The 26,026-nt window shown below is 39.1% G+C and overlaps 2 protein-coding genes and 1 long non-coding RNA gene across 8 annotated transcripts in view; 2 read left to right on the top strand and 1 right to left on the bottom strand.

Annotated features, from left to right (window-relative positions):
- The window catches only part of sff (sugar-free frosting), a 56,439-nt gene extending 33,110 nt beyond the window's left edge, over positions 1-23,329 (top strand). Inside the window, exons 11-25 of one of the 3 annotated variants that reach the window (XM_069501000.1) lie at positions 533-606; positions 1,849-1,913; positions 2,558-2,620; positions 3,547-3,618; positions 4,786-4,884; positions 5,653-5,742; positions 6,255-6,368; positions 7,254-7,423; positions 8,253-8,357; positions 11,256-11,337; positions 11,992-12,123; positions 12,966-13,087; positions 14,039-14,098; positions 14,818-14,902; positions 16,465-23,329. In XM_069501000.1, coding sequence (XP_069357101.1) covers positions 533-606; positions 1,849-1,913; positions 2,558-2,620; positions 3,547-3,618; positions 4,786-4,884; positions 5,653-5,742; positions 6,255-6,368; positions 7,254-7,423; positions 8,253-8,357; positions 11,256-11,337; positions 11,992-12,123; positions 12,966-13,087; positions 14,039-14,098; positions 14,818-14,902; positions 16,465-16,649 — 1,518 coding nt within the window. In that variant the 3' untranslated portion in view covers positions 16,650-23,329. Of the gene's footprint in view, positions 1-532; positions 607-1,848; positions 1,914-2,557; positions 2,621-3,546; positions 3,619-4,785; positions 4,885-5,652; positions 5,743-6,254; positions 6,369-7,253; positions 7,424-8,252; positions 8,358-11,255; positions 11,338-11,991; positions 12,124-12,965; positions 13,215-14,038; positions 14,099-14,817; positions 14,903-16,464 lie in introns of those variants that run through there. The other 2 variants (XM_069500999.1, XM_069500998.1) reach the window with 2 other exon arrangements.
- The window catches only part of LOC117985573 (uncharacterized), a 240,469-nt gene that overhangs the window by 37,369 nt on the left and 177,074 nt on the right, over positions 1-26,026 (bottom strand). The window contains exon 1 of one of the 4 annotated variants that reach the window (XM_069501024.1): positions 13,956-13,962. The exons of the other annotated variants lie outside the window; for them this stretch is intronic. The gene's annotated coding sequence lies outside the window, so the exon portion shown is untranslated. Of the gene's footprint in view, positions 1-13,955; positions 13,963-26,026 lie in introns of those variants that run through there. 4 annotated transcript variants of the gene reach the window in all.
- Positions 23,336-25,967, top strand: LOC138402805 (uncharacterized). The gene is made up of 2 exons (XR_011237144.1): positions 23,336-24,509; positions 24,669-25,967. It is a non-coding gene; the product is annotated as an uncharacterized lncRNA (long non-coding RNA).

Genomic DNA, 26,026 nt, shown 5'->3' with positions numbered 1-26,026 from the left:
CAAAAAACACTAGTTAAAACGCAAAAACTGGCTACTTTTTAACAAGAAAAACAGTCCGAAAAACGCCGCACGTGTGTCGACAAAAGCCAACACAGACCCTGGTGCATACCTACCGGTTGATACAAAAAAGTCATATTGTGACAAACCATCCAAACAATGAATATGGTCAGGCTATTCCATGGGAAACTGTGTGATTCACACACACACACACACACACACACACACCACACACACACACACACACACACACACACACACACACACACACACACACACACACACACACACACACACACACACACACACACACACACACACACACATACTAGCCAGCCATGGCAACCTGGGCGGTCTACTCAGCTTCTGGAGTGAATTTGGATGGCTGGAGTGAAGACTTCAGCGGGAAGGGGCAATGCACGCACAACAGACGGAAACGTTCAAGTGCGGAAACCAGCCCAGAGCGAAGAAGAAGAAGAAGAAGAAGCTTAGTAGAGATTCAGCATAGTTACAGAATTACTGTATTTGTCTGCAGGTAAATGGCCAATCAGCGCATTTTGGACAAATAAGCGAAGGGTCACCCATCACTCCGAGACGATCACAGTTCAGGTAAAGAACTTTATAGTGTATTCGAAATTGATCATGACGAAATTGGTATTTTGATGATGCTACTGAGTCCGTTCAATTTTATCAATTTTATCGTCATCAATTTTACTCAAAATGAAAAAAGAATTCTCAAAAATTATAAGCAGATGACGGAGAGAGCTATGCTTGAAGTTTCTCTACGTAATTAAATCAGAAATGAGGAGATCCGTAGGAGGATCAGAGTTACCGACAATCTCAACGGGTTGGGAAGCTGCGGGTTGCAAGTGGCAACAGGCAGGGCACATAGTTCGAAAAAACCGGCCAAGTGCGAATCAGGCTCACGCAATGAGGGTTCCGTACTACAGTCATATTTTTTCGACATTTTGCACGACAAATCAAAAACTATGATGCATAAAAATAAATAAAAATCTGTTTTGGAATGTACAAGTGAAGACCTTTCATATGATACCCCACTTGATATAGTTACCTCACTTCAAAAGTTGAAAATACCAATTATTAGTTCATGACCACAATTTAATTGTTTTTGTGTGATCTAACCCTAAATTTACGGTTTTCAGATTTTTCCCCAAATGTCAGCTATAAGATCCACCTACCTGCCAAATTTCATGATTCTAGGTCAACGGGAAGTACCCAGTAGGTTTCTTGACAGACAGACAGACAACAAAGTGATCCTATAAGGGTTCCGTTTTTCCTTTTGAGGTACGGAACCCTAAAAACCGATAAACGTTGGGATTCCAAGGTCCTAGAATGGCGACCTGGTACCGGAAGGCGCAGAGTTGGAAGACCCCACGAGGCAGACAAATGCCATCAAGCGACAAATCCCATACAAATGATAGAAACAAAATCTCAGTGGGCGTTAACTATTTTGAGGCACCAACCAGTCACAAATGAAACTATGTGAATTTCAAATGTTTTTGAAAACATGTTTTTGATCGGTTGGTGTATCAAAATGGTTAACGCCCACTGAGATTTTTATCATTTGTATGGGATTACGTAACAGAGAGTATAGTCGACGCATTTTAAACTGAGTCGTCGAGTTATCTGTCTGTTTTGCTCGCACTTACCTACGACCTGTATGTGTGAGCAAAACAGACAGATAACGCGACGGCTCAGTTTAAAATGCGTCGACTACACACATCAGTGATTAACGTAGAATAGTTTTTAAAAACCTGTCAAAAATACCCTATTGTATAATAGTAGCGATTGATAATAAGATAAATGCATTGAGAGCAGGTTTGGTCGTAGCAGGTCCGCTTCGGGGCGACGCAGCGAGGGCCGGAGCTCGCCGCAGCTGTCCGCCAGCCCTCCAGGTATGACTTACTGATTAAGCCACTAGGTTTTGCTAAGAAACCCAATATTCCAGTACAATACTGTGTAGAAACGGATGAAGAGGTATCTATTTCTATATATATATAAGAAAAAGCTTACTGACTGACTGATCTATCAACGCACAGCTCAAATTACTGATTAGGCTGAAATTTGGCATGCAGCTATTATGACGTAGACATCCGCTAAGAAACGATTTCTGAAAATTCAACCCCTAAGGGGATAAAATGGGGGTTTGAAATTTGTATAGTAGGAATAAGCTAGTGGATATCTTAAAGAAAACTGTCATACCCCTTCCAAGCCAGTCCGCTTCCATCTTAGGGTGAGATCTATAGAGCGTATTGTAATTTTCCTTAGACTTAATCCAGAGTTAAAACGAGACAGACTTATATCTCCCACATGAATTTGTCACGTTTTAACTCAATCTTAAGTCTGAGCAAAGTCAAAGTCCGCTCTACAGTATCTCTACAAAATGAGTTTCCTTTTTGTACCGACATTTTGTACCAAAGAGAGAGATCTTAGATCTCTTTTTGTAACCTGTCATTTGTGTTATATGGTGCAACAAAGAATATACATACATAAGTTTCACTTATTTCAGCAACTAATTTGGTTTAAACTTTTCTATTAGGGCACACACCGCATCGTGTGTCATCTCTAGGCGGCACTCCGGCTACCCCTGGATCTCCTTTAGGTAACTATCATCACTTACCATCAGATGTTAACATTGTAACAATTCACAGATACATAAACCGTGCATTTGCATATTCACAACTTTTCTCACTCTGAGAGGAGACCCATGCTCAGTAGTGGGCCGCCAATGGGTTGATCATGATGATGATGATGATCTAGGGTTTTAAAAACCACGTAGAAACCACTAAGGTCAATAACTCTTGATAGAGTTAATGACCAATTACCCATTAACCCATTAACCAATAACCCATTTATAATAAGGGTACTGATGTACCCTTATTATAAATGCAAAAGTGTGTTTGTTTGTTGGTTTGTCCTTTAATCACGTCGCAACGGTGCAACGGATTGACGGGATTTTTTGCATTAGTATAGATAAAGACCTGGAGAGTGACATAGGCTACATTTTGTCCCGGAAAATCAAAGAATTCCCACGGGATTTTTAAAAAGCTAAATCCACGCGTACGAAGTTGCGGGCATCAGCTAGTATGTTATATTATGAGCTTAACTAGACGGTTATCTTAAAAAACAGGCACTTCGATTGGGTATTAGCCTACTTTTGAATTTGATAAATATTATTACTTTAGTATAAACTAGGATAAAATAATGACGTCGTACACTGAAAAAAATATTAAAATCCAACAAAGATTTACAAAGTTATAGACATTTTAATTTTGGAGTGGGAGGGTCTTCTAGCCCTTTCTCGCAAAACGAAAATTTGTATGAAACCGCACGAAGCTACTATGGCATTAGTAGGTGTGACGTCAAACTGCTGTATCGCTATCTCTGTCTAATCAGAAATATTTAAATGCTTATAACTTTTTTGTTATTTGATCGATTTTAATAATCGTCATTATTTTTATTCTAGTTTATAATAAAGTGATAAAAAAATGGAGTCAAATACCCAATTTAGTTGATATATTCTTTCAGCGTCGCCGTCAGTTCGAGAACATCACCATCAAAGGGCGAACTCCACTGGACCAACTATTAGCTTAAATATAAGTAAGTAATGTTACTGATTCTGAGCACAACCTAATTTTAGAGTATTCGCATACTCTTCTTACTAATGTAATATGAAAAGGACAGACGCAGTTTGACAGTTTTAAATTTAATTTTAAGATGGTAAACCCGTAATTTTAGCGCGCAGTCGCGAGGCTACTGTTTAAATTTGTAGCGTGCACTAAAATTTAGAGTCTTTAAATGTAAAGTTCATGTTCTGTCCTATTTTAGCATTGTTAAAAAGAAAAGGATGCAGATACTCTAAATTTAGTTTAGAGAAAGACAACGGAATCGGTGCCACTGTTTTTGTTCTTGAAATACTACTTAAACTAACTAATTAACTTTAAAAAACGTTTACCACTTTATTTTTGTTGTACAGTGCGCGGCTGAAAGTACCAAATGTACATTGACCTTTAGAAGGAGATAGCAAATTTGTAGAGCGTTGTCCCTGTCGTTGACACCGACAAAACATCATACAGGAATGAGTGACAGAGACAACGCTCTACAAAGCCGAAATGTCATACTAAAGGCCAATGTACATTACTTTCGGCCGCGTAGTGAAATCAGCCCTTGCTAAACTTTTTATGATCAAACTTTTAAATTATGTAGAGTACATAGAGATTTTTATTTAAAAAAAAATTATACCTATATTAGATGAATTCGAAAAAAGACCAGGAACAAATCGAGAGGAAATTGTCTTCGGCGTACTACCCTACCGGCAAAGCCGTACTGCCAAGCGATTTAGCGTTCCGGTACGATGCTGTGTAGAAACCGATAAGTGGTATGGTTTTAATAAAACTGCCACACAACAAAACTGCATAACATATCTCTTCCAAGTTAGGGTGTACGGGAGCGGTGTGCAGGCTCGACCGTACCAAAGGGAGATCTCCCACCGAGTGGTTGGTTGTGCTCGGTAGCGCCAGCTGGGCCGACGGTCAGTTGTATCTTGAAACTTCCATATATATATAGTCCAGATTGCAGAAAACTCCGTTAGTGCGAGTGCTGTCGGTGGTACATTTGTTGGGGACTACGTCATGAAATTTTACGATTGAACAGTGCCATCTAGTTGTCCCTGTGGCAACCGCCACAAGGCTAACTTAAAATCGATTTTTTAAAAATCGCTATTTTTTTTGTGAGTTCAAGTGAATTGAACTGGGTTTCGCTCGTCAGGTGGCGAGCCCGGCGAGGCGGTGATCATAATAAACGAGTCTCCCTTGATGGGGTCTTCCGTGGCCGTCCGGCCGCACAGCCCCTCGCAAACACATAGAGGTAAATATCCTTCATCCCCTCCAATCCAATCCAATCCATCAGCCTGTATGCATCCACAGCTGGGCATAGGCCTTTTCAAGAGCCTTCTATCCTCTATTTATATTCTAACTAGCTTATGCTCGCGACTTCGTCCGCGTGGACTACAAATTTTCAAATCCCTATTTCACCCCCTTAGGAGTTGAATTTTCAAAAATCCTTTCTTAGCGGATGCCTACGTCATAATAGCTATCTGCATGCCAAATTTCAGCCCGATCCGTCCAGTAGTTTGAGCTGTGCGTTGATAGATCAGTCAGTCAGTCAGTCAGTCAGTCAGTCAGTCAGTCAGTCAGTCACCTTTTCCTTTTATATATATAGAAGAAGATTATAATGTATTATTAAGTGACTTCCAAAAAAAGAGAAGTTTCTCAATGTCTGATCGTAATTATTTTGAAGTGAAACTTCATTCGTTCGGAACTCATCCATTTCTTAAGAAATCGATATGTCATATGGATATAATATATTCTATAGATAAGTTTAAAAAGACATTTGTACCTATTGATTTTTTTCTAACTGAACCGAATAATTTCTAAATCGATATCTGGGGTTCCTTGTGTTTATGAAAAAAGACACTTATCAAGATTTTAAAAATGCCCACTGAGTAATCTATTAAAGACGTTTCACTTCTTTCGCATGTACGCAACGGATATACGCGAACCATTTTTTTACAATATGTAGTGTTAAGTGTATTTTGTAGTAGTTAGATAGTGATGCCGTAAAAATTGTTTCTAGTGCGAGAAAGATCTTCGTTACCTGGTCCCCCGGGCTCTGCGCCCGCGCCCGTCCCTGCTTCGCTATTCCCCAACCTCGGAACCATTGCAGGTATGTATTTAAGGACCACTTTGCAGGAAACGATCGTAGCCTAGTGGTTAAGACATTGACCTCCTATTTGGGGTCCAGTACTCGATTTGACGTACTTTTAAAAAACTTAAACTAACGACGGACGTGGATTTGACGAATTTTGGAAGACCCTCTATTTAATAATTCCTTAGAAATAATTTCTTTTTGACATAAGCATTATCCCAAAACTCTGGTTGGCTCCTTGGTCCTCGGGGGGTTATCTTTGTACCTTTTTTATGTTTTGGCTGAATAAAAGATATTTATTTATCTACAAATCAATAAACTTTATTTATAGACCGGGTAAATTAGCCTCGATAGCTCAACGGTTAAAGGAGCGGACTGAAAACCGAAAGGTCGCCTGGTTCAAATCCCACCCGTTGCACTATTGTCGTACCTTCTCCTAGCACAAGCTTTACGCTTAATTGGAGGGGAAAGGGGAATATTAGTCATAGTCAGCAACTAACATGGCTAATATTCTTTAAAAAAAATTATAGGTGTTCCGGCTGGCAGCTCAGGGTCTGGCCCCGCGGCTCCGTGGCGAGCGCGTTTAGCGACTATCAAGAATTCCTTTTTGGGCTCGCCCCGTTTTCATAGAAGAAAAATGCAGAGTAAGTTGTTTTCGGCCTCCAGAAATTTTTGAATAATTTATTTGCCATTAGCGACTGCCCCCGTCCTTGGAAATTTCGATAAATTCGGGTCGATAATTTCTAGTCTACACTAAAAAGAAGTCTGTGTATTTTTTTTAAATTCAAGGGTAGGATTGCGGTTGATGCAGAAGCATCAACCGCAATCCTAAGTTGGAGCGCGCTTGCTTAGAAGATTTCCATTCGATCTTGCCTTCATGTTACTTACGTACTTAACTACTTACATGGCAGGAAACACGGACGCTGGGGCATTTCGAACCTTAGCAGTGCGTATCAGAAAAGTTGAGCAAAAACGTTTCGTCCAAATAGATTGGATGTTGACCACATAAGGATGCCAACGCTTACAGAAGGAATTGTAGTAAAAGATTGTGAAAACTTGTACCATGCCTCTTCAAAACAAGAAAAATTCAATCTCTCTCAAAGCCTCTATAATGGAGAGTGTTCCGAAGAGTTGTTTGATCTCATTCCACCCTCTTTTTTCTACAACCGCACCGCACGTCACCGCAAACAATTCCACCCTCACCACCTGGGTTTCTGGAGCACTTCGACCACCCGTTGTGCCAGATCCTTTATTCCACGCACATGGAAACTGTGGAATCAACTCCCTTCGTGGGTGTTTCCTTTAGACAACATGGGGTTATTCAAGGGGCGGACCAACAAATTCCTGAAAGGCCGGCAATGCATTGGTGGTTCCTCTGGTACTGCGAATGTTCATGGGCGGCGGTAATCATTTAACATCAGATGATCCGCCTCGTTTGCTCGCCATTTTTATAAAAAAAAAACTGTTGAAATATTTTTTGTTGCAACCTACGATTTCCAATAAGACCTTCCATTAATTTTCATTTCCAGCGTCATCAGAAGAAGTCCACTTAACCCCGGAATCGTCACCAGAGCTAACGAAACGTTCCTGGTTCGGTTCCCTGCTGCTGTCAGCGGATAAGGAGGAGACCTTCACCGCGCTGGTCAAGGGGAAACCTCTGGCCACTGTCAAAGCTGACCTCATACATGCTTTTCTTAGTGTGAGTATATCAAGATGATGATTCGAAGTCATCGTATTAATCATACCACTATGAATATATAGGCTCGTCACCACCAGAAGTATGTTATTATGATCGAGATTGAAGAATAAACCACTAAAAGTAACCTTAGGTAATGGTTAACCAGATACGTCAGGATTACAACCTTTAGATTAACCGAGCCTTCGTGGGCATACTAACATCATTCTTGCACACTACGAGAGATATCACAGACTACCCTCAACTATTAACCTACCGTCAATAATAAGTCATGATAACAACGTCTCTTATGAGACTAGACATCGCTAACTAACACTAGCTAAGTCCCTACCTAGCGACCAACCAGCTAACCTAGCACACCACACTTCGTTCAATTAACCTCAACTACAACAATCACGTTTGTCTAATACAAATTGGAACGATACAAGAAGGACTTACCAGATAAACAGCTATTCGACACACACTATACCATCATTCACACAATCACATCACTTTCCATAACCTAGTACTGAACCTTTAACAACTGAAACCACATTAGGTCACAACAACAATGATAATAATAAAACCTACAGTACGATACACATAGTATCCACTGAGAAGTGCCCTCGGCAAGAGCCACACGAATAATAATATCCTCGTACCGCCGCGTTCACTTTTATTGTCTCAAAATGACGGTGGGGCGATTACGTAATGTTCAATGAGCAAAGTGTTTACAATTAAAATGGCGGCGCGCCTACAAATATGATGATTTCGAGTTGTTGATATTTTGACCCAGTTGCATGAATCGTTTATTCTTTATTGATAAAATAATGAATAATGTATGTGTTTACAGATAGCAGAGCTATCACACAGCGTTCTCAGTCCGATGTCGTTTCGCGTGGAATACAAAAGAGGATCAAACGCGCCCGCCATGTTCCAGCGACACGTCCGATTCCAAGTGAGTAAATATATAAAGGTATGGGGGTCCCAAAGTGCTAGAATGGCGACCTCGCACCGGAAGACGCAGCGTTGGAAGACCCCTCACTAGATGGACGGACGACATCAGACGAGTCGCAGGGACCCGCTGGATCCAGGCGGCTCAAGACCGTGGCGGTTGGAAGTCCCTACAAGAGACCTATGTACAGCAGTGGACGTCAATTAGTTGATGATGATGATGATGATGATGAAATATATAAAAAGAAAACCTGACTGACTGACTGATTGATCTATCAACGCACAGCTCAAACTACTGGACGGATCGAGCGGTATTTACGCACCTTTGCGTAAAAACGACATCTACCAGCATGCTTTAAAGCACGGTGGCCCGTTACCAGTCTATGAAAGTCAGTCTGTAAGTAGTTAGAAGTCTTTTATTTGAAGTAAAACTACCACTAGCTGATGCCCGCGACTTCGTCCGCGTGGATTTACATTTAAAATCCCGCGGGAACTCTTTGATTTTCCGGGATAAATCCAGGGTATAATCTGTCTCCATTCCAAATTTCATCCAAATCCGTTCAGTCGTTTTTGCGTGATTGAGTAACAAACATCCAAACAGCCACACTTTCACATTTATAATATTATTAGGAATTAGGATTATGCACGGTCGACTAGTCGCCCGGCAACTCGATCGACGATTACCGTTAGACTCTGTAATTTATATAAAAGTTGCCGCGTTTATGCGCACGAAGTTGCGACGACTGCGTGCGTTTACACATGGCAACTTCCATATAAATTTATATAGAAGTTGCCGCGTGTATGCGCACGAAGTTGCGACGACTGCGTGCGTTTACACATGGCAACTTCCATATAAATTTATATAGAAGTTGCCGCGTGTATGCGCACGAAGTTGCGACGACTGCGTGCGTTTACACATGGCAACTTCCATATAAATTTATATAGAAGTTGCCGCGTGTATGCTCACGAAGTTGCGACGACTGCGTGCGTTTACACATGGCAACTTCCATATAAATTTATATAGAAGTTGCCGCGTGTATGCTCACGAAGTTGCGACGACTGCGTGCGTTTACACATGGCAACTTCCATATAAATTTATATAGAAGTTGCCGCGTGTATGCTCACGAAGTTGCGACGACTGCGTGCGTTTACACATGGCAACTTCCATATAAATTTATATAGAAGTTGCCGCGTGTATGCGCACGAAGTTGCGACGACTGCGTGCGTTTACACATGGCAACTTCCATATAAATTTATATAGAAGTTGCCGCGTGTATGCTCACGAAGTTGCGACGACTGCGTGCGTTTACACATGGCAACTTCCATATAAATTTATATAGAAGTTGCCGCGTGTATGCGCACGAAGTTGCGACGACTGCGTGCGTTTACACATGGCAACTTCCATATAAATTTATATAGAAGTTGCCGCGTGTATGCTCACGAAGTTGCGACGACTGCGTGCGTTTACACATGGCAACTTCCATATAAATTTATATAGAAGTTGCCGCGTGTATGCTCACGAAGTTGCGACGACTGCGTGCGTTTACACATGGCAACTTCCATATAAATTTATATAGAAGTTGCCGCGTGTATGCTCACGAAGTTGCGACGACTGCGTGCGTTTACACATGGCAACTTCCATATAAATTTATATAGAAGTTGCCGCGTGTATGCTCACGAAGTTGCGACGACTGCGTGCGTTTACACATGGCAACTTCCATATAAATTTATATAGAAGTTGCCGCGTGTATGCTCACGAAGTTGCGACGACTGCGTGCGTTTACACATGGCAACTTCCATATAAATTACAGATTATAAGGCCTCATTTACGGAGACGCGAGGCGTCGCGCGTCGCGTGTGTCGTGGCGTCTCGCGGCGCGTCGTACGTCTTTTTTGTTTACGGTGCGGCGGCGCGTGAAGCGGCACTTATCATCGCACGCGTAATCACAAACGTATGGCAATATACGATGTTCATAGAGATGCGAGGCGAGAAGAGTGGCGGTGCCCGCTGTTGTGCCCGCGGCGAATCCTTAAAGCGTGTAGCGTTGCACGCGGCGGGCTTCGCGGGGGGAGGGGTACTCAAATAAAATAAATTTAAATAAATAAATAAAACGTTTATTTTTCAATCATCTAGATTACACACATACATTGATTTGATCTTGAACAAATTTGCGTGCTTGTTGACATATACAATATTAAAAATGGTACAAGATCAAGAACTGGCTATCCTAGCTAGATTTTTAGATCTGTGTTAAGGATAGCCAATAAAGAAATAAAGACTGGCAGAAGGTTCCGCTGCGGGCATCGATTCATCGAGAATTGCCGCCGCGTGCGCCGCCACGATAAACGTCGCGTGAGACGCGTCGATACCATCCGCGGGCTCGGCCGCATAAAACGCTCCATTTCAAACAAACGCGTGTAACATTGCTTCTCCGTAAACGCACTAATACAACGCCATATGTTTAAACTAGCTCGCGACTTCGTCCGCGTGGACTACACAAATTTCAAACCCTTATTTCAACCCCTTAGCGGTTGAATTTTCAAAAATCCTTTCTTAGCTGATGCCTACGTCATAATAGCTATCTGCGTGCCAAATTTCAGCCTGATCAGTTCAGTAGTTTGAGCTATGCGTTGATAGATCAGTAAGTCAGTCAGTCAGTCACCTTTTCGTTTTATATATTTAGATTCAGTGCGGGCCGCGACGCCCCGCGTCTCTGGAGGCCTAACGGTTGCCTGCGACTAGCCGATCGAGCGTAATGACTCTATGCACGACTTGAGAGTAACTCAGACCTTTTTCTGAGTGTATTTTAAATGGCCGCCAAATAAAACAGCTGTGATTTTGGTATAAAATGACCAAATATATATTTTTTAATAGCCTACCTACGTTATTTGTGTGTTCCAGGTAGACATCTCGACGATAACGAAAGCGCCGGGTGAGAACGGGAAGGAGTATCTGTATGCTATCACGTTCACACTGCTGTCGGGTACGTATTCATAGGATGCGTTGCGTTCGGCGGTGCGGCGTTTGAGCGTTGCCGCTGCGTCATTCTTCATAGAAATCGCTGTACCATGCCACACGATGCGTTGCGGCCGCGGCGGTGCGACGGCGGTGCGGTGTCGCTGCGTCGTGTTACATAGAAATATCTGTGGCATGTCACACGATGCGCTCCGGCGCCGCACCGGACTTGCAACCGCCGAGACGAGACGGGGAGTGCGGCGTTTGAGCGTTTCCGCTGCGTCATTCTTCATAGAAATCGCTGTACCATGCCACACGATGCGTTACGACGTCGTGCGGCGCCGCACCGCACGCGCAACGGACTTGGGACCACAGAGACGAGGCGGGGAGGAATGGTGCGTTGCAACGCCATACTTTCTGCCGGAGCGGCAACGCAGTGCCCTTGTGGCATCCAATATTTAATCAGTAGCGGAAACGCATCGTGTATCCTCAGTGTTACTAATAAGTAATATTATAAATACGAAAGTGTGTCCGCCTGTCTGTCTGTCTGGGGTTCGCTAGATTTTCACGGCCCATCCGATGATTAATAGTATAGTTCGCAACCCTAACAATGGCCCTTATCAGTTGCTCAGTAGTGGGATAGTGATGGGTTGAGAGAATGATGATTGTGAATATTCTGCAGGTAACATCCGTCGTTTTCGTCGCGTGTGTGAGGTGGTGCAAGCGGCGGTGTGCAGAGCGCCGGGCGCGTCGCGCGCGCCGCCGCACCACCCGCCCTCGCCGCGCGCGCAACGGCGCAACATCGCGCCGCACGGTGAGACGAACAAACACACACACATACTCACACTCGCTCACACTTATACTCACTTCCACTCACATTCACCCCTACTCCCGCTCACACTTCCACCCCCTCTCAGACTTCCACTTCCACTCACACTCACTCATACTCACATCCACAATCCCACTCATACTCCCACTCACACTTCCACTCACACTCACACTCCCACTTACTCCCATTCGCACTCACACTCACTCACACTACCGACTAGATGAATCCGACTATTCGTAAGCACTTGTAAAAGTTTATACGAATAAAATAAAAATAAAGATTTTCATTTTCATTTTCATTTTCATTTACCACACACACGCCCACACACACGCATACCGCGCATTACTCTGCATTCACACATTCGTCATCAATGTCACTGGCGTTTTTTTAAAAATAAGAATGGCGAGCAAATGAGCAGGCGTGGCCCATGAACATTTGCAGTACCATATAGGAACCACCAATGCGTTGCCGGCCTTTCAGGAATTTGTTCCCTTATAATATTATCGCCACGGCGGCGCCATTGTGTGGCGAACTGGAGGCGAATGTGTGAAGGTAGTACCTACACTACGCAAGCGTATAAACAAGTCCATGATTAACTGACTGGACCGGACCGAACTGGATCTGAATTGGACTACACTAGTTCAATCCAGTTCGGACATTATTAATTTCAAAAAATTCTCAAGCTTCATCAATTCTTTCGGCGTCCCTTGATGCCTGAATTGTTTTAATAAACGGCATGGATAAAGACCACATGTTAAATTTCAAGTTACGGGCTTTATTTGTTTGAGATCCCGTGATTAATGATTTTGATGACCTTGTGTGGGCAGCCGCGGAAATCCTGGACAGTCCGGAGACGCCTCACCAGCAGTCGGACCACGACAGCGACTCGTCTGTCTTCGACACCGTCAAGAGCCCCACTAGCCACACCTCCATCGATCAGTTGGACCAGGTAATACCCTGAAACTATATGACTCTGTTCGGGCAGCCGCGGAAATCCTGGACAGTCCGGAGACGCCTCACCAGCAGTCGGACCACGACAGCGACTCGTCTGTCTTCGACACCGTCAAGAGCCCCACTAGCCACACCTCCATCGATCAGTTGGACCAGGTAATACCCTGAAACTATATGACTCTGTTCGGGCAGCCGCGGAAATCCTGGACAGTCCGGAGACGCCTCACCAGCAGTCAGACCACGACAGCGACTCGTCTGTCTTCGACACCGTCAAGAGCCCCCACTAGCCACACCTTCATCGATCAGTTGGACCAGGTAATACCCTGAAACTATAAAAAATGCGACTCGTCTGATGTCGTCCTTCCACCTAGGGGGGGGTCTTCCAACGCTGCATCTTCCGGTGCGAGGTCGCCATTCCAGCACCTTGAGACCTCAACGTCTTGATATAGTCCAGATTGCAGAAAACTCCGCTAGCGCGAGTGCTGTCGGCGGTACATTTGTTTGGGACTACGTCATGAAATGTTATCGATTGAATAGCGCCATCTGGTTGCAACTGTGACAACCGAAACAGGGTCTTGGACTGTAGTATTAAATATGTGATGCTATGTATAGCGGTAGTTTATATTCTAGCCCCATAAACTACCGCTATACAAAACATCACACCATTTTATTATTGCTACAGTCCAAGACCCTATTATTATTTTTCTAGACCTAAGTGTGGCTTTAGGTTAGGTGGCTTTGACGACCTCCCTGGCGCAGTGGTAAGCGCTGTGGTCTTATTAGTCCCGGGTCCCGGGTTCGATTCCTGGCAGGGATTTGGAATTTTATAATTTCTAAATTTCTGGTCAGACTGCATCGTCACTTACCACCAGGTGAGATTGCAGTCAAGGGCTAACTTGTATCTGAATTTAAAAAAAAAGGTTTAGCGGCAAAAGATTTTTTTTTTCAGAATGGAACACATCCTCTCGGTTCAAGTTCGTCTGTCACAAGTGGTTCCAGTGGATATAAAGTAAGTGTTTATGTTTTTTATTTATTTAATTAAATAAATTTGTTTTTATTAAACACTAGCTTATGCTCGCCACTTCGTCCGCGTGGACTACACAAATTTCAAACCCCCATTTGACGCATAGGGGTGGAATTTTGGAAAAATCCTTTCTTAGCAGATGCCTACGTCATAATATCTATCTGTATGATAAATTTCAGCCCGATCCGTCGCGTAGTTTAAGCTGTGCGTTGATAGATCAGACAGTCAGTCAGTCAGTCAGTCAGTCAGTCAGTCAGTCAGTTAGTCATTCATTCAGTCACCTTCTCCGTTTATATATTTAGACTATAGATAAGTAAAACTGGGTAACAGTGAGAGAATGTGTTCGAATCGGTCAATATTCCGGTTGGCACTTCGTACTAGTTCAGGTTCTCTTGATGGCTATAATGGTACTGATTCTGAGCGCCACTAAAATTTCGAGTATTTGCATCTCTTTCTTACCAACGTAATAATTTAATGTAGAGCTATCAAAGCTTGTGACTTTAGCTGCCAGTCGCAAGCCTATATTGTTTAAATTTGTAGCGTCTTTGAATGTAGAATTCATGTTCCGTCTTTTTTTAGCTGTATTAAAAAGAAAAAGATGCAGATACCTACTCTAAATTTAGTTTAGAGAAAGACAACAGAATCGGCGCCAATGTGTCATTAAAAACAACACATAAAGTATATAATCAGTCGTGGGATTGCAGCAAGGCGTGCGCGGGCGCCGCGCCGCCGAGCCTGCCTCCGCCTCCCTCGACCACGAGATCATGAGCTGCGGCCGCGATCTACCCGGTAAGACACACACACACACACACACACACACACACACACGCAGATACACGTCACACACAGGCACATACAGACACGTAGTCCTACTCAGATACTCAGATACACATAGTCACACACAGATACACCTCACACACAGACACATACAGATACACGTAGTCATACACAGATACACGTAGTCAAACACAGATACACGTAGTCATTCACAGACACATTGTAGTCACATATAGATACACATAGTCTTTCACAGATACACGTAGTCATTCACATATCAATTAGCCGTTTACTGATTATTTTGGTGATACAGTTTAAAAATGCGGTCGATTGTAATGTAAGATCACCTTATAAATTTGTATGCTTTCAGTATTTGAAAAAGTAGCATTAGGTGTTCCTAGGTAATCGTTACTTAAGGCATTCCTTATCCATACTTATTAATGCCTTAAGTAACGACTAAGCGACTCTGAGTGCGGCTGTAAGGTTGAGATCTATAGAGCGCACTCTGACTTAGCTTAGGCTTAAGACAAAGTTAAAACGAGACAGAGCTACATCTCTAACAATAAAACTGTCTCGTTTTAACTCAATCTTAAGTCTGAGCAAAGTCAAAGTGCGCTCTATAGATCTCAGCCTAAGAATACTACTACCAAAAACCCGGACTGGTCCGGGACGTCGAGCGGATTTTTTTCAGGGGTTGCGTGAAAAACAGCGCTAAGGTAGTGTACCCACATACACTACTACAGCATTACGCTGAGGCAATTCCCCCTTTTTTGGGACAGTTTTGCGCCACAGACACGCATTCGGGTTTATGCCAGACAAGATTAATTTTTAGTTTAGTTTTAGTTTTACTTATTAGTTAGTACTAGCTTATGTTCGCGACTTCGTTCGCATGGACTAACACAAATTTCAAACCCATATTTCACCCCCTTAGGGGTTGAATTTTCAAAAATCCTTTCTTAGCAGTTGCCTACGTCATAATAGCTATCTGCATACCAAATTTCAGCCAGATCCGTCCAGTAGTTTGAGCTGTGCGTTGATAGATCAGTCAGTCAGTCACCTTTTTCCTTTTATATATTTAGACTAGCTGACCCGCCCCGGCTTCGCTCGGGTGGAATTTAGAAAATAGAGGTGGGGGTTGAATTTCCAAAAATCCTGAAATACGTATTTCTTCATTGGTGACCGAAAACACAAATACCAATTTTCATGCAAATAACTTGAAAAATGACTGACTTTCGTACAAACTTTCATCCCCTATTTAACCCACTTAGGGGTAGAATTTCGAAAAATCCTTTCTTAGTGGATACCTACTGTTTACAAAGAACACACCCTCCAAATTTCATGTCTCTAGGACCAGCGGTTTAGGCTGTGCGTTGATATATGTCAGTCAGTCAGTCAAGACTTTGAATTTTATATATACTGACTGATGATTTGTGATCTTTTTCTCTTCATGTTTTGTTCTTTGTTTTTTTTTCTGTATGTTTGTTTGGTGTTGTTGTGTTTTGTTTAATTGTAAACTGTGCGCTATGGTCCTAAATAAAAGAATATATATATATATTATTATTATTACCGCAAAGGTACTCACACAAAGCGGTCGTCATCGGAGTGCCGGGAGGCGACGTCGTCGCCGCGGCGCGGGCTGGAGTCGCGCGACTGCAGCATCAAGGACGAGCTGCGCCGCAACAACTCTTTGCGCGACAACCGCCGCGACTTCGTGCGGGACGTGCGCGACGTGCGCGACCCCCCCACGTCGCTCGCGTGAGTGGTCGCTGGCTTTTGTGTTGAAGGTTGCCAAAGGTGCTGTGTTGGTTATATCTTGCGATGTTTTTGTATCGGTTGACTAACTTTGTAACTTGATTTTTGTTGGTGACTTTTGTTTAATACAGTCGAAATCTGATTATTCGGACTCATTTTCGGTCGTGCGTCGTTTCAGTTTGTTGAAAATGGAGGAATCCATACTAATATTATAAATGCGAAAGTGTGTCTGTCTGTCTGATAGCTTTTCACGGCCAAACAGTTCAAGCGATTTTGGTGAAATTTGGTACAGAGTTAGCTTACATCCCGTGGAAGGACATAGGCTACTTTTTATCCCGGAAAATCAGAGTACCCACAGGATTTTCGAAAATCTAAATCCAAGTAATATAATAAAATAAAACCTCAATCTCTTTAAATCAGTAAAGCGTCATACTGAAAAATTAAAATCGAAGAACGTATTGATTTAAAATTATTTTTGTACCATTAAAGAATATGTCTGAACTAATCCATACTAATATTATAAATGCGAAAGTGTGTCTGTCTGTCTGTCTGTCTATCTATCTGCTAGCCTTTCACGGCCCATCCGTTCGACCGATTTTGATGAAATTTCGAAGAGTTCCCACGGGATTTTCAAAACCTAAATCCACGCGGACGAAGTCGCGGGCATCATCTAGTTGCTTATATTTTTCCCGGAAAATACAGAATTTCCTCGATTTTTGATGGAAACTTTTTCATTTTGTAGTTATGCAGACTTAACTGAGATCCGAATAGTCGAGGTTTATATTATCCCATTTTTGTTACGAAGTTATGGTACTTTGTTTTAATACCTAGTTTACATGCTATGACCATATTTGAAACTGATTTTAAATAAGCGTTAATTCCCTTTTCATTATTGCATTGTAGACATTTTCAAAGGAAAAATAACATTTACAGGGTTTTAGGGTAGTGTTTAGCGACGGGCGATTCATTCGATAGTTATCGAATTATTTTGTTATTAATCGATAATTATTATCGAACAATCGAAAAACAATCTATTGTTCAATTGTTACATAGGGCGTGGGTCTGGGACGAATAAATCGGAAATCGAAGACCGGTCGTCCCAGACCGTGCGTTTCGCATACGCCGATTTAATCGAAAAAGTTAACAATCGATTGTCGATTTTCATTCGATTGATTTTCGAAGACGAACAAATCGATAATCGATTGTTTAATTATTTGATTGTTCGATTTACTCCATTTTTTGCAACAATCGCCGATTGCTAGACTAGAGTCCCTAAAGAAGTAATTTAAAAACGTTAAATAGGTGTTAAAATTTCTCCACTCCAAGGGCTTATACCGCTGGTGTCCAGCGACTTCCTGCGGCTTGTCTGAGTCTGTTTACCTATTGAGGGTCTGGCAATGCTGCGCTTTCGGGTGAGAGATCGCTATTCCAGAGCCTTAACTTTTTAAGACTACTTAAGAGCTATTAACTTGGCTAATATTCTTTAAAAAAAATATATACCTTTATTAAGATTATTATCCCTAAAACCCTGTTAGATAGAAAAATATGACAATTCTCAAACAAAAAAACAAATAGAAACCATACAAATACCAAAGATTGTTTTTTGTACAAAAATATAAATAATCGCATTTACCTCATTATTTCCTAACACAACTGCCACAGTTCGTCCTTCTCCTAATACATAGTAATCGTAAATATAAATTATGCACTCCATCATGGAAAATATTTTTTCAATGAACTTAAAAACTTTTAATATCTTGAATTGCTTTTGAAGATTTTAAAACGCATATAAGCGATTGTAAAATTGGCCGATTTAAAAAGTAATCGAGTTTAATAATAACAATCTTCGCATGCATTTAAATTGTACTTCTTTTTTCTAAAACCGATTGAATATTACAAATAAGCATGGCTGAGTACTGAAACACTATTTAGGCTGAGATGACGTATAGAATGCAGTTATAATGTGTACTGTTATATCAAATGTACGGTTCTTTAAAATAAGGCCTAAAATCGTACTTTTGACATGACAGTTGACACATAGAGCTAAAATGGCGTGTGAGTTCTCATTTTGTAAGGACTATACTTTGACTTTGCTCAGAAATATGTTCCTTCGTGTCTTATTTCTGAGCAAAGTCAAAGTACGCTCTACAGATCTCAGCCTCAGTATTTGGAAAGTATTATTTTTAAATCTGCCTATTTTTAATCGATTATGGGCATTTAACTTTATTGATATCGGCAAAAACCTTCGACACGAAAACGGCGCATATAGCAAAATGTTTTTTATGTAATAAATAGCTGTATTTAGTAAGCTTATATTATGTGTTTGGAGATAAAATGTTGAAACCGGCCATCTATGTACTTTAAAAAAAATGTTATTGCTACTAACCCATGTACTGATTTGTGCTATTTTAGTTAGGGGCCTCGAAATGCGGTATTTTTGCAAATTTGTCAATGGAATATATAAGATTTACCCCCTACTGCCGTTAAGTTACTTTAAGGCGAATGCTCTCAGTGACTACTCTATACAAATTTAATTTTTATATTTAGGTAACATTCTGATAAAATCCGGGTAAATTAATTAGTGTTTAATACTATCTATAGTCTGCACTAAAACCCTTCGAATTAATTCCGCAATTTATAGGCCTAGCATGACCACCGCGAGAGCTTTGTGCTACGGATATTTCATGGCTTTTAATAGCTTTGAATCGAGAAAACCGATTGGTTTTTTTTAAACGTTTCTATGCTATAGTACTATTGGTCAGTCGAACTTTATCATAAAATATGTAAATAAAAATATAATATTTTTCTGTTCAAGTATTAAAATTAAAATTAAATTTATATGCGCTAGTGAGGATTCGCCTTAAATATATAAAATAGATATAAATAGTTTGCACTTAAATAGAGAAGTCCAAAAATATACAGACACTATTTAATACTAAAATTTTAATCTACATTTCGAAATAAAAGCGACAAAACTTGACGTGGTTTTTAGTTGTGCTCTATATAAAAATGTCTACTCTAAGTATAATATTTACTATAATTTTGCAAGAGAATGAAAAAATAGATTGGTTTTATAACGAATATGAACATTAAAATACTAAAAAAATATTAGTAATAATCAGTAAGTACCTACTTTAAAAAAAACTTTTTTGTGGACACCAATTTTGACCAGCATTTTTTTCCATGTCATACATATAAAAAAAATGTCCCAAATCATTTATTTAATTAATACGCGTATAAAATAACTACTTTTGAACGCAACTGAAAATCGGTCATTTTTCGCACATGAACCATTAAATACAGTAAAATCATCTTAAAATAGAAACACATAGTTGCTCCGACTGTACTTGGCTGTTGTATATTGTAGCGAAAATACATTATTTACGTATTTTGTATATGTATATTATAGGTATTTAATGACAGTTGCGAAAAAAGGATATCTGTAGTCAATTTATTAGTTGATCTTAAGCTAAGGGTTTAAACGTGCAACGCAGTCGCATGAAAATTGAAAACTAGGTAAAGTGATTGTGAATATCCTTTTGGAATAGAAATGGCATTGGAATTGACTGATTGCAATTTAAATTCTTTTATTTCCAAGACGAATCATGTGAATGCGATTGCGTTGCACTATTGTCCCTAAAACTTGACACTTACGAGAGTAAGAGTAAGGGGAAAAATACATAGCAATGAAAAACTTATTGACTTATATTTATGACCTTAATTTTCTAAAACCTTAAATCGTAAAATCTACTCATATTCCTTGAAAACTCTTTTACATTCCTACTACCTATTCGAATTTAGATGACATTTCACAACCTGTCTCTACAAATATTTTAGAGCAAAATAAGTCATAGCACATTATATTGATTTAAAAAGAAGTATTTGCTTTAATTTTTACAAACCTTTCGCACATTTCGTCATTTTCTCGTTTTGTTTATTATAGTGATCCTCGCCCTAGCTCCGTTTAATTTGTTTAGAGTTTTACTTTTTGACCGCATTATAAATCATTGCTAAGCAATTTAAGGCAGCATATTATCCGAAATTGCCCGTCAAAAAACATTCTGATGCGCGCCGAAATGACCCCAGCTCACGTCTGCGAATCTTGTCAGAATTTTGTCGGATCAGACGTCTGTTTATGATGCTCGCAATGTTTGTGATGATGCAACAGAAAGTTTTCTGTAAGATAATTTCTGATACTATGCGGCCGGCCTAATTCCTTACCTTTTCGTAAGTGTAACCTCAACTTTGGTCATCATGTAGCAAAAAACACTCGGACTTGAACAAAAATAACTACACTAACTCACACATTCATATACTTATTCATATCACACTCATTATTTCTATTAAAAACAGAAAAAACTGTAGTGGAAAAATAAATGAACTAGTAAAAAAAACTCCATGCATTACCTTGTTTTAAGGTGAATTATTACAAGTGTACAAAACTTTATTTGAACAAATGCTTCGTTTTAGCAGCAAAAGTTTTCTTCTTCTTTTTGATTTATTTAATTTCACAACAATGAAGGATGTATATTTTATACATTTTTATGCATCTTTTTTAAATGTAAGAATAAAATATTTTGCACACTATTCCTAATCGAAGTGATATTTTTTGTTTTTCTGACTGCAATGTCTTGTCACGCAAAACCACTGGAATGATTAAATCTTTTTCGCAGTTATGGTGTCTTCAAAAATCAATCATTACAGAGATTTGTCACATAATTTTTTGTCCTTGATAATTATTATTATTTTAATTAATTATTATTTTTAACTGAGAATTCGCCTTATATTATACTATTTTAATATTATTGATCGATTTTTTTTTCTTTAAAATCGATTCAGATAGTATCGATTGCCACTATTAATGTCGACACGGCAAAATAATGTAACTTGCAAGCTGAAACAAAATATACAAGCAAAAATAAAACTGTGTATTGTACGATATTTTAATTTTTTCAAAATATTTTTTTAGATAAACCCCTTCTAATAATAAATAATATAATATACTAATTCAAGAGTCCGGCTTTGCCTGTTATATTACTGCTACGCGAGAGTTCCATGTAAATATACATAGAGAATTGTATGTACTAGTCTAGAATGAATGAATGTACGCACATTATGTTTAGATTTATGGTTGTTTAAGATTCGCGTTAATTATGATATTATAGTATCGTTTATTTTTTTAATGTGTGGGCGTCGTTTTTGGGCTATACTTGCGTTATTGTAAGCTGTTTAAAAATTTTTTTTCGTACATTTATTTGTAATTTTTCTCGTTAATTGCTGCAGTCTTCCCCCAAAACTACGAATAGATTGATATTACTAGATGTCTCGTTTTTTTAATTTTTTTAAAAGGTAGAAAATCCAAATATGTAAATTAAAGACAATTCGGTAAATTCGCTCAAAAATAAAATATGAGTAAAATTACAAAAAAAAAAAACCGGCCAAGTACGAGTCAGACTCGCGCACCGAGGGTTCCTTAATACAGTCGTATTTTCCGACATTTTGCACAATAAATCAAAAACTATTATGCATAAAAATGTAATTTAGAATGTACAGATAAAGCCCTTTCAAACGATACCACACTTGGTATAGAAAATACTAGTTAATTATTTGTCAACACACATTTTTTTGTGATGTAACTACAAATTCATGGTTTTCGGATTTTTCCCTTGACCTGTGACAGGTTTATGACGGCGATGTCTTCGTCTAACTAAATCCGTCTCCTATTAAGGTATGCTCAGACTTATTTTTGATTTATAGCTTAGGACCCTCGGGACCGGTATAATGTATCTAAGAAAGATTTTTTCAGACGATGAGTTCCCTCCTACATCCAAACTTTACCTTTTTATAATATTAGAGTAAAAAATTACTCATTCTATAATCAGATTTGCTTTTACAGAGAGGTTTGTTTTATCGCAAGCATAGCCCAATACAAAAAACTTGAATATTAAAGGACATGTTCATTAGATAGATCATTTTGTATACTTGGTCGATAGCTATGTATGATAAATTGATAACAGTAGTTATTTTGTTTATTTTGTTATTGATATTTTTACCGCACTAGTGAATAAAAAACAGTATTAATTTGAAAATAGTAACTTAAAATTATGTCGGTATTTGTCGGATGGCTTTAATGCCATAATGTGATATCTATTTTTATGTTTACACACGTAAATCTATAAAATGTCTTTACCTCACTAGTGCGGTAATATTATCTTTTTACGTAATAATTATATTATCTCTTACCATTATTTATAAACCATTCAATCACTATCATCAAAATGTAGACCTGATTCATCACATATCATGATATCACAGATGATTTCGTATTGCTGTAACTTTAATATATTATAAAAAAATTATAAAAGGCTGGCCGCACATTGTGTCTATGGCGTGAGCAAACTAGTTAGTGTGCTGAACTTTGTATTGACTCCGGGCATGAACTTATGTACTACCGCTTCATTGATACGGCTCGTGGAGTAGTGACGTTGAAAGCCTTAGAGTCAGCGCACACTGAGCAACAAAATGCTTGAGCAATTTCCATTTACAAATTGATAATAATGAATTAAATCGTCAAAATAGAGTTAATTATAATTTGAGCTCTATTTTACTTGTGATTTAGTTATTGCTATTGCGTGCATCATTATCCATAATATGTGTTGCACGCTAATTTTCTTCATCATCGATTGACTGTTTACGCCAGCCCTCTCCCTCCCGCAACCCACGCCTTGTCTCACGAGCTGTCTAAATAAAACGGTAGACTTACCTATAGCAGGTCATGTCAAAGGGCTTGTGCCGGTGTGCTCTGCGTATAAGAGGTCATCGTCTTTCCGATACAGATACGTATGTGATCAATCGATATATCGCCTTTGCACCGGGTTTTCTACTTTCTTGCCGCCTGAATGACAGTGTGGCTAATTCTGTTGTACTTAATCTCTAAATTAAAGTAAATTGACAGGTCTAAATCTAGTGCCATCCTTTTCGGCAGAGAGTATTTTGAAAGGGATAAATAGACCTGTCATATTAATTTAAATACTATAGAAATTTTGTACATCAAAATTAGCGCCAGTGCACCTTATGCAAATCGATAAGTAGATTAAGCAATAGTACGAATGTGCTACCAGTCTAAATCATATGCTTGAGAGAAAATGTTACATAATAATAATGAAATGTTATATAATGTAAAGCAGAATGGTTAAATGAGTGAATGTTTTTGTTTGGCCCTTTTTTAACTTAATTTTTATTGTTAACTTTATATTTTATTGAAATGGTAATATTATAATGGTTTTTATTAATGCAATATTAATGTACTATTAATTATAGCCATAGCCATATATAGAGTTAATAAAAAATATGAATTAAAAGGTACCTAAAATATTTTTATTTTGGTAAATAATGTTCAAAGTAATTTTAGAAAAAAAATTCGTACAATTTTATCTCAAAACTTTCTTCTACTTCGCAAAAAAATGCGAAAAAGAACTTACCTTACCTTTTTTTAAAGATGTTAATTTTATGCGATATGTTTCTATCTGGCATCCTATTTTTATAACAGCGAGAGGTCAGCCAATCAAAGGCGATTGCAATCGTCACATTGTAGCTGTCAAAGGGGGTTGATTGCGATAAAATGATAGATATTGCGACGATCACAATCACCTCAGATTGGCCGACAGTTTCTCCCAATATTGGCTAAAATGTATTATAGCAAGAATACCTTAAATTCAGCCAATCACAACAACAAAAATATTTTTGACGAAAAGCACTTGTAAAAGTTTGATAAAAAATGTTTCTATTCTATTCTAATTGAGATTGTAGCTTCACAATAAAATTAACATTCTTTGCAATCGCCAGATGTAAATTGTCACTTAACTCTGTATGTCTATGGCTGTCAACCTAAAACACTAGGCTGAGATCTATAGAGCGCACTTTGACTTTGCTCAGACTTAAGTTTGAGTTAAAACGAGACAGATTTATGTGAGAGATATAGCTCTGTGCCGTTTTAAATGTGTCTTAAGTGTAAGCAAAGTCAGAGTGCGCTCTATAGATCTCAACCTTAGTTTCTGAATCCGTACATAACGCTAAATTATAATTTGTAAAGAATGCCTTCAAGAGTTATAAAGTAACTAATCATATATTTTAAAATCGTAAAGAGAACTGTAATTTTGTACTCGCTAATTGTTAAGGTGGTTAAATGTGTTTTCTCCTCTTTTGGCTTTGGCTGGTGGTTTTTGATTTTAATATTATTCTGCTTTTGAACCGACTTCATGTAAGGCGATGTTTTACATTATCAATACCGTATCGCAGGATTTCAAGAACATCGCGTGATTAATAATGTAACAGGGCCCTTAGATTTAGGTTAATGTTTTGTTAAGTTTTTATATTAGTACCTATACTGCTGATAAGTTTGCCTTGACTACGACTTTATTTGGTCTTGACTTTAAGAGCTAGCTCTTAAAACGAACGAAAAACAAACGGAAAATTTTCCGTTTCTTTTTTCCCGCAAAATCTGTCAACTAAAGAACTATGTATATGGAAGCGCGCGCACTGCGGAATTAATCCGAATTTGGATACACTTAAATTCAAATTTACGGATTTTAAAACGCACCGCAACTGATCGCACCATTGGTGCGCGCTAGGTCTTACTGGGCTTAGTCAAAGTCACGATTAGTGTTCATCGTCTAAACTTAAAGTTATTGGTTTGTGTCAATTTGTAGGTATCGTTTGGGTTACTCATTATTATAATTTTATCAAACCTGGTACCTTCTTGCGAGAAGATAGAGAACTAGCATCTTGGGTACATAATTATTAGATTCCTAATTTAAAATGGCACCCAAACAGTACAGCTTTTTCGAGGTAGCCATATTTAATCGATGTCTTAAATTACCAAGCAGTTAATGCCATAGATCAAAAGCTCTAAGTATTTTTACTTTCTAAAACTCATTTTCATAACTAGGTATTTCAACGAATACATGACCGTATTCGTTTTTAATTAAAACATCATATAAATCGATTTAAAAACATTAAAATCAAAAAACACCAACCACCTCACTTTAAAGATACATAATATTTTGACGTGATCGTGAAAGTACTTAATTTGTAATATACCTACTTATTATTACTTACGTCGCTACTTTTCGGTGCGCGGGCAATTATCTATTATTATACCTACCAATTTATACCTAAACAATTGTGTATGTCCGTATGTATGTAACATCGTTGCTCGTGAACTGTAAGGCTGTACATTTTATCTAAGAAATACGCTCCGCTATCTATACTGTAACTGCTTAAGAGATCATTGGTTAATATTGAAAAAATAATAAATTGAAAAATCCTACATTGTGTTTTCATTGTCCTATATAGTCCGAGTTCAGGGGAGAAGTTACAGATGCG

Source organism: Maniola hyperantus, chromosome 9 (genome assembly GCF_902806685.2).
Source record: "Maniola hyperantus chromosome 9, iAphHyp1.2, whole genome shotgun sequence".
NCBI lineage: Eukaryota > Metazoa > Arthropoda > Insecta > Lepidoptera > Nymphalidae > Maniola > Maniola hyperantus.
This window is presented reverse-complemented; position numbering and strand designations above follow the sequence as displayed.